The sequence below is a fragment of the Curcuma longa genome, chromosome 1 (assembly GCF_044706935.1).
Source record: "Curcuma longa cultivar G26 ecotype Majalengka, Jawa Barat chromosome 1, ITB_CL_G26_1.1, whole genome shotgun sequence".
Classification (NCBI taxonomy): Eukaryota; Viridiplantae; Streptophyta; class Magnoliopsida; order Zingiberales; family Zingiberaceae; genus Curcuma; species Curcuma longa.
In genome coordinates, this window is record NC_133861.1 from 2586779 (window position 1) to 2595957 (window position 9179).

The window sequence follows — 9179 nt, forward strand, 5'->3', positions numbered from 1 at the left end:
CATGTTCATACACACATTTACATGTGAAAATTTATCAAGTCATTTCTATTCACTAGTCATTTATATTTTTACTTGAGATTCAATTGTACATTACACGCATTATGGCTTCCACCTTCAATTTTTATCAGCTTATACAATTGCTATGCCCCTTTGACTCAGAAACCACTTTTTCTCATGTTTGATCCCAATACACTATCATCTTCCCCTTTTAGCTACTTTAATGTTTTACTCGTTTAGTCACCGAAAGAACCCAACAGAATGGGGAACAAGAAAGAGCTCTCTGAGATTGAATTTGACACAATTTCACAACAACAGCAAGATGTCGCAATAGATTTATCTGCACTATGGCAAGCACAACTTCTGTCAATTACTGCATGCGTTAATCTTGCCCAGCAATTCTGCCATTTCCTATGGAGAGAGATAGAGAGGAAGAGCAGTTACATGACAGGGTCCTCACAGGCCGAGTAGAATGTAGTAGAGGAGTGTTATGGGCAGAGCGATGAGCATTCCAAATATGACCCTGCAAAGTGAAAAATTTAGAGTAACGGTGAGAATAGTGAAAAAGTAGGAGAGGAGAGAAGAGGAGAATGTTGCAGAGCTGGACTCACGCTGTGCTGAGGATATCAGGATGCAAGCTGTACTCCTTAGCGAATACAAAGGGGACAATGCCCTGAGGTAGTGCCGCCTGCCAAAAGAAATAAACGCATAGAATAAGCGGGGCAATGGGGTTGGATTCGGCATGTCAGAAGCAGAGGCAGCAGATGATGGGAAGGGGGATGGGAGAGGAAAAGGTCGACAAACAGGACCGAGTCCTTACTTCTGCGCTTGCAAAAAGATACAATGGGGGCGTGAAGCGTACCTGGACAATGGCGATACGGAGGAGCACGCCGCGGAGCCCAACGGCAATGGAGGCCGCTGCCATTACAGCTGGGCCTGTTAGGAACCTCACCGCCATAGCAAAAGCCGCTACCGAATTCCCACATGCTATGATCCTCGGCTGCAGCGCCATGAACAGCCCTGCACAATGTCCATCAAGAGATCTTTAAGCAACGTGTCTCAGTGGTTTTTATAAAAGATAAACGATGAAGCGTGACAGGTACTAACAACCCTACTGACCCAAGCTGAACATGGCCATTCCCAGGCCTGCATCCGACAAGATGGAGATGGAGTGCGATACAATGTCAGGCATGTTTACCTTCCATCTGCGTCGTCAAGACGTAATCAATTCTAAACGTGCTAATGGAAGAAGGATTTGAAATTTGTTGCGTGGATGATATAGACGGTACTTGAAGGAGACGAGGGACCAAACCAGGCCGATGAGGCTGGAGTATGTGTTGGGATTGCGGATCAGCTTCCTCCACACCATGATCAGGATCAGCCTCGTCATGACGCTCGTCGGTGGCATGCCCGCGGTGCGCATGACCTCCCCTTTGGTTGCCGTTCCTTGCCCCTTCTCGTCCACGTCGACGTGGCCGCCATCCTCTCGCTCTATCGGTCCTCTGTTTCCAAAACTGAAGTCGTTCCTCTCCATATACTCCTCCCGGTTTTCCTTCACTGTAGCAACCAATTCCTTGGTTAAACAGAGAAAAATTGATTTAAAAACTTAAACAAGTTGAGATGTTCACTTTTGCCAGGAGAAACAGCCATCCGGACTTCTTTGATTGCGCAAGGATCCGCGGCAGGTAAGCCATAGTCGTGGTGGTTGTTCACACCACCGCCAAACACATCGGAGACAGGCGATGCGCTGGAGCTCCACACGAACATGTGGAGATCCTTGGTCCCACCGTCTACCTCGGCCTTGAACAAAGGAACCGCTTGCCCGTTGGCCTTTTTGGGTGCCGTCGTCGCTGGCGGCGTCACAGTCGACTTGGGAGCAGTTACCGTCGGAGGGTTGAAAACCGAAAGATTTGGTGCAGGGTAGTTACACTTGGATTTGGCCACCGCGTTGCCCCCGGCGACGGCACTGGCATCCTCCTCGAAGTTGGAGGCGCGCGGAGTGGCGGCTCCGCGTACGCCGTAAGCGTCGGCGAGTCCGAAGTTAGAGCTGCGGCCGACCATGGAGTAGAAGTCGTTGTGGTTGAAGCTGGAGCCGCGGGGCGTGGGGTTGCGGGACGATTGCAGCGAGTAGATCTCGGCATTGGTGAGGTTTGACGGTCGCGGCGTGGCTCCAGAGAAGCCCATGGAACGCCGGGAGTAGATGTCGGAGCGGGAGGCGTTGGAGCGCCGTACGGTGACGTGCAACTTGCCGTCCTCTTTGATCTCGGCCTCGGTCTCGATCAGATCCCGGTGGCCGTCGAGGGAGGTGACGTCAGAGTCCACGGTGATGGAAGCGATGGCGGCGGCGGTGTCGGGGAACTGCTCGGTGATGAGCATCCGGGCGGCGCGGTACTCGAAGAGGAACAGCATGAGGGTGTACCAAATGATGCACTGGAGGACGACGATCTGGACCATGAGGCTACCGGAGTAAACGCCGTACATGCCCTTCAGCAAGGGGATGCCCATAACCAGCGTGTTGGGCAGCGTGGAGAGGGAGAAAATGGTGATGGTCCACTCGAGGGAGCCGCGGCGGCTGAGACGACTCCAGGCAGCGAGCACGGCCAGTACCATCAGCTTCTGCAACGTGTCGGCGGCGATGAAATGTAGGTTCATCTCGTAGGGATTGTTGGTGGAGATGAAGTGGAAGGAGAGGAGCGGCACGGCAAAGAGCGCCACGAAGCGGTTTATCCCCGAGCACTGGTCCGGCGTGAAGATCTTCCACCACTTCACCGATCCGTAGGCTAAGATCATCGCCACGTACAGCGGCACCACCGCCGTCATCACGTGGTAGAAGTCCGAAAGCGCTATCATCTTCAATTGCGCCTGCTGTAGCCCCCTCTATTAGCTGAATCTGTTGCAGTGCAGTGCTGAGGCAGCGTGGTCGTGCGAGCTAAAAAGAGCGGAGGCGGAGCCGAGAGGGAACAAGAGGCGATGGCATCGAGGAGCATGTGCTTTGGTTTTGTTTTGTGTAGCGGAGTGGAGGAGCAGCAGTAGCCGGCAAAATGCTCTGATTGAGATATTGAGATGAAGGAAGGGGGAGAGAGACGATGATGATCTCGAAAGGTGCGCTCGTGGAAAGGAGAGAGACAGCTACTTGCGGAAGCTCGCTCACTGAGAACTAGCGCGCAGTCTCCCAGGCAATAGCATGGACCGCCTCTTCTTTTAATTTAATTAATCCTCTCCATTCCGACTCCCAAACTTACAACTTTGTCTTGGACTTGCTTTCCATCCGGTCCACCCCCATGCGGACTGCAGTCAGAGCTAGCGCAGAGTGCTCGGTGCTCCCCCACGCGCTGCCTCCTCTCCAACCAGGTTCAGGATCTGTTCTGCAAAAAGGAGGAGAGAAATGGGCAGCCCCTCCGCAGGCTTTAGCCTTAGACAAATCGGGCGAATCAATATTCAAAGTGATGAATTCTGGCTATCGTTTCGACGTGCGATGCCACTAGAATTTAGAGGAGGGAAGGGGACAGGGAAAGCGGTGATTGGGCGTGGGTTGGACGAGGATGGGGTCATCTGCTAAGTGGTGGTGGCGTGTCAGTGATCGCTCCCCACTTTTTATTTAAAATTATATTTGACATTTCACCATGTGAAAATGTTCCTTTAATCATAAATTATAGTAAACATTTTAGCATTGTTAAAAAAAAATCGTTTGACACTTTAAAACTTTACTTCATTTTACTCCCTAGCCACGTTGCTAGTTTCTCAATGTATTTGTCGAACTAAAAACACTTTCATGTTAAGCATCTTATATCCTTGTTAGGTTAGGATGTCCTTATCCTCCATCAACTGTTAAAATGATTAGCTTATGTCTTTTGTAAAAACGTGAAATCCATCACCTTAGCGGCCCGACACGATTGGCCCCACGACCATTTGTGAGGAGGTAAATCGAGAAACTGCAGTTGATCACGACGCAGGAGGATATTGTCTGGCTTCGCCAGGGATTAACTTATGTCAACTTATATGATAGGAGTCAATTGTAGATTTCTTTTTCATTAATGTGTGTAATTATACATATTTTTATCTTATTTAATATACATTTATTATGTTATATGAACACATCTTATATAAACTTCTAACATTTATATTCATTTTAACTATAATTTTATTTTATATTACTAGGATGTGAAGATCTTAATATTGGAGCGTGCTTGAAGATGCAAGATTGGAGAAAATACATAGCAGCATGATCCACAGTCTGCCTGTGGAAGCTACTATGATCGTAGATCACCTGGAAGTCAAATAACTCATAGTGTGTTAGTCTGGAACAAACAGTAAAAATCATGATCAACCTATGGTAGCTATCATGGGCATGGTTGGTATTGAGCAAAACGAAAAACACGATCCATAACTTGTTCGTGGTAGCTATCACGATCATGGATTGTTAGGGTTGATTGATGATGTTGCTCTATTTTTTACAAAACTCTATTAAGATTTTGAAACTATAAAAGGAAACAAGGAATGACAATTTAAAGACATCTGATAACAGGAGATTGAAGAAAGAAGATGCATCCAAGACATAAGATTCCGAACATCAAAGAATATGCGAAAATCTTTCGAAGATATCGACAAACTTCTACAATCGAGTTCATTCTATCCCTTATGCTTCTTTTGAGATTATAGAATGTTTTATAGGGTAAAAGCCTGAGTTTTAGATGCTTATATTAGTGCATCAAAATAAATCTGGGCTAAAAATACATATGCACATTGATCAAGTTAAATGTTCATTCAGTAAAAGACTAGCTGAAAATATATATACTTAACTTGACTAACATAATGAAAACTGCTATCTTTTAATAGTCAACTAGTAATAATAAGTTAGACATGTGAATAAGGACGAATTCATAAATGCTTAACTTTTGCTTATATATTATACAAATTTAGGCATCATGCTTGGACTCAAGGCCCCCTAAACTTTTTCATCCTTAAACTCTGCATTCAATATTGTTCTTACAATTGCATATCCTTTTATTCAAAGTAGTGTGTTTCAAAAAGTTGTTACAAATTTTAAACACTTTGAAAAAAATTTTCTCTAAAACTCTATAAACCTCTTATAAATATATTTTTGATTATGACAAAGGTGGAGGGAGAGTAACTTTTCAAATTTAAATAAAATATTTTTTGTTGAAAAATTTTTCATGTCTAAAAAAGTAAAGAAAAAACTTTTTCTCTAATGCTTTTCAAGAAAATTTCTTTAAAGTGCTTTTAAAAGCAAAATATTTTGTAAAGCATTTTTTCATAAAGTGTTTTCTAAAAAATTAACTTGTTTTAAAACTAAGTTTTACTTGAGTGGTCCTCAAAACTTAAAATGATAAAGAAAAGGACCATGTAAAGTGTAGGGAAAGAAATTATGAAAGTTTTCATAAAATATTTTTGAAAGTTTTAAAGTTTATCTTAATTTCAGAGGGAGAGACTGAGTTAAGGGAGAACTTGATTTTTCATACTTGAGATTTTTTTGAAATGGTTTTACTTTTTAAAGTAAGATTTTGACTTAACTTTGAACCAAATTGTCATAATAAAAAGGGGGAAGATTGCTGGTGTAGGGAGCACCATATAATTGAACCGATATTTTGATCATGGCAAAGGGTTCAAGTTAAGGTTATGTTGTGTGTTGACAAGCTGAGTTGAGTGTGTAGGAAGCACAAGAAAATCCTAGTTGAGACTGAGTAAAGAAGTTCTGGTTTGTAGGACCGGGCAAAGAAGTCCTAGTCTATAGGATTGAGCAGGAAGACATGACAGATAAATGCACCAGGTAGAAAGTATAGGTGGATCAGTGGACCGAACATCTAGAGGATCGATGGGCCAACGAGGATCAGACATCGGAGGAAAGTCCTGGGGGTCAAGGATCAGATGGTGAGCAAATGTCCAACCAGGTCTAGAGGACCAGATGGTTGGCAAAGGTAAATTCTCTTGAAAGGAGTAGGTGAGGGTGTTAGTAATGTCTCTAGAACCAATTATGTGATGATTGACTAGAGACTTTTGTATCAAATTCTATTATTAATAAAGACAAGGATTTTTGGTTATTATACTTACTTTATATTTGTGCCAAATAACTAAGTATAATAATGTCCTTGGGTAGCTAATTCTAATCTACATCATATCGATTGTTTGAGTCGATAGTGAAATGATGTAGAGAACACTACTCTTAATCATTCCTAGTCAAGCATTAATATTCAAGAACGATATTAATGTAGGGATCTATATGCGCCCAAAAATAATTTTAGCTGTATAAACGCAGCGGAAAAAGGAATCCCTCCAGAAGATCCATGCGAAAACCATATTCGTTTATCGATTCTATCTATTGGAATCGAGATTACCTTCGATGCGAGACCTTCGCAATCCCGACAGTAACTTTTGTCTTCAAAGGTTGGCGGATCTCAGCGCGATTAGTATGTTCGCGCCTCCACGGTATCCACATAAACACCGAGATGGAGAAGAACAAGATTACGATGCTAGCCACAAAATCAAGTTTGGCCAAGGTGGTAGAAGCAAGAGGGAATAGAGAGTCACCCAAAAACTTTCGGTAACCACCACTAAGAAGGGAAGAAAAGCCTAATTAATCCCATCATTAATCCCATTAATGACCATCATTAATCCCATTAATGATGGAAGTTTTTATTCCATACAATTAAACCTCACTTATCCCCTCTTAAGTGATCATGCAAATCTCCTTTTAATGGATCCGAATTTGACTTGAGTCCTACTCAAGTCTCACTCAATCCTACTTGACTCGAGTCCAACTCGAGTCTTATTCAATTCGAATTGACTTGATTGGCACTAAGGGCTAACACTAACAATTAATATGTTGAGACTAGCATATTGGTCAACTAGAAGACTTGATCTCACAAGCCATGGATATAGGATATCGAGTTGACACATGGGTATACATTAGAAAATGTATACTGAATTGACCCGCCATGAGAACATTTCATGGATCGTTATATGAGTATCATAAACTTTCTCATGTGACTATTGGTATGAATAGTCCTTAGACCTGAAGTTACTACGGTTTCCTACATAAGGAGTTATGTACTTTGGTATCATTAAATGTCACCCGTAATAGGGTGGACTATAAAAGCGATCACTGAATATGTAACGAATTATACGGAGGGATATGAGTGATGTAGATGAGATCTATCCCTCCCATATAACGGGAGTGATATCTTGAGGTCTCTTGTTAGACTAGGACCATAAAATGCATGGTCATGCTCAAATGAGTCAATATGAGATATTGAGCTCATTTGCTTGAGTAAGTCTACTTGGAGATCTAGAAATACAAAGATTGATAAGAAGATGACACAGTCTATGCTTCATTGATCAATCTAGATATCAAGGATAGAATGACATGGTCATAAATTATCATAGTCACGAAGGTTATGTCGGATCTTGACATTTTTGTCACTTGAATAGTAATAATGCATTAATAGATGTCACTCATTGCTTATATTTCTAAAATGGATTTTAGAGACATTGCCAACATTATAACAACATATTGGGTCATACACAAATAACATTCTATTTTGGAGATGAATTCATTTTAGTTTGACTAAAGGAACAATTAAGCTCATTGGATGACCAATACTTGAGTTAGACTCAAGTTGGTTGAATTTGAGTTAGACTCAAATTAAACCAAGTTGATGGATGAAGGTTGATTCATCATGCATGATTAATGTGGATTAATCTTGCATTGAAGAAGAGGAAGTTATCATGCATGATTAATAGGATTAATCATTCATTGATAAGAGAATATCAAAAGTCTCAAAACCTTTGGTATTCATGGCATGACTATAAAAGAGTTTTTCATCCAAAAAATTCATTAGTTTTTCATCCTCTTGCCTTTCTCTTCTTCTTGGCTGAGACTCACCAAAGGGGTTGCTAGCACAATCCAAATTTTTTTCAAAAGTAAGTGTTAGTGTGGATACACATAGATGCATGAACACTTGAACATGCAAGAGATCCAACAAACTTTGGACAAGCAGGATAAGCAAAGGGCACGCAACAAAGGTATACCCTATTAGATATAATTTTGTAGATCTAACTTGTATGAATTTTCTTTCGGATGGATCGCTCAAGGGATCCTTTTTCCACTGTGAATTTTTTGTTTATCACATAGGATTCCTTACAGAGGGCGCGTTCCCTTGAAGGGAACAGTAGATGTTGATCTGACCTAGGATTTCACTAGAAACCTAAAAGTCAAGAGTAGACAGTTGTAAAACTGTCTAATTTCCTGTAAGATATATTGTGCTAACTCTATGAAGCAAGAAATTGAGGGACTGAAACTTTGAGTTTTGGGCGCTCCAATTGGGGTGATAGGACGGTCCAAGCGCCTAGAAGGGATCCAGGCACCGGGATATTAGCTCTTCTGGCTAGCGAAGCGGATAAGGTGGTGAGTCAAGATTGGCTAGGGACACCTCAGCTTCCAGGCGCCCAGAAGGCTCTAGGCGCCAAGAGAAGGATAAGGCATGGTGGAGTCAAAGCTGATCCAGCAACCTCCACATTAGCATTCCAACGCATGGAGATGCTAAGTTAGCATCGAGAGTGGATCGACGAGCCAACGTGGAGGCACCGGGAAGGAGTTCCAAGTGCCCGAAAGGAGTTCTAGGAGCTTTAATATGTCAATAAAAGTAGTTGTGAGGGGAACCCCAGATCATCAAATCATGCTTACTCTATAATGATTCTGTAGGCCACCGAAGCTCTCGAGATGCTGTGCCAATGCTGAAATGCTGCACCGACAATCACATGCACTTCCTAATCATTTTGTCAGTAAATTTAATGGTATTATCTTTTATATTTTGTACTTAAATCTTTGGACAATAAAAGTGTTATTGTTCCTACATCTTATGCAAAGGCAAGAATTTTCTCATAAGAGAAGGAGTTTATTAGTTGATTGCCTAACATAAGCAGTTAAGGACTACGGACCCTGGAGTATTAGCCAGTGGCTGTGAACTAAGTAAAAACAAACAAGCTCATACTTATGTTTCGATATATTCCGCTACATACTTTTGATATTTATTACGACCGTTTCGAAAAAGCTTGAAAAAGCAATAAGTACTATTTACCCCCTCTAGCGCTCTTATCGATCCTATACACCTTTCTATCTTTCCCCACATCCCGTGGGATATGAAGGTACATGGTTAGTGTCATAA

At 42.3% G+C, this 9179-nt stretch overlaps 1 protein-coding gene across 3 annotated transcripts; it reads right to left on the reverse strand.

The window, feature by feature from the left end:
- Positions 1-223: 223 nt before the first annotated feature.
- Positions 224-2847, reverse strand: LOC141828748 (putative auxin efflux carrier component 1c). Of its 3 annotated transcripts, XM_074716177.1 has the most exons (7): positions 1861-2847; positions 1626-1827; positions 1287-1554; positions 1117-1202; positions 860-1017; positions 609-685; positions 224-520 (listed from the first exon to the last, which is right to left on the reverse strand). In XM_074716177.1, the coding sequence occupies exons 1-7, from the start codon at positions 2845-2847 to the stop codon at positions 454-456; spliced, it is 1845 nt and encodes a 614-aa protein (XP_074572278.1). In that variant the 3' UTR covers positions 224-453. The 3 variants fall into 3 exon arrangements, with proteins under 3 accessions (XP_074572278.1, XP_074572276.1, XP_074572277.1); XM_074716175.1 differs by having other exon boundaries at positions 1626-2847; XM_074716176.1 differs by having other exon boundaries at positions 1287-1523; positions 1604-2847.
- Positions 2848-9179: the final 6332 nt, after the last annotated feature.

Coding starts and splice junctions, on each gene's coding strand:
- LOC141828748 (XM_074716175.1), bottom strand. CDS start 2,847: ATGATAGCGCTTTCGGACTTCTACCACGTGATGACGGCGGTGGTGCCG. Junction 1,018..1,116: donor AATGGCCATGTTCAGCTTGG/GTCAGTAGGGTT, acceptor GACATTGTGCAG/GGCTGTTCATGGCGCTGCAG. Junction 521..608: donor CCTGATATCCTCAGCACAGC/GTGAGTCCAGCT, acceptor TTCACTTTGCAG/GGTCATATTTGGAATGCTCA.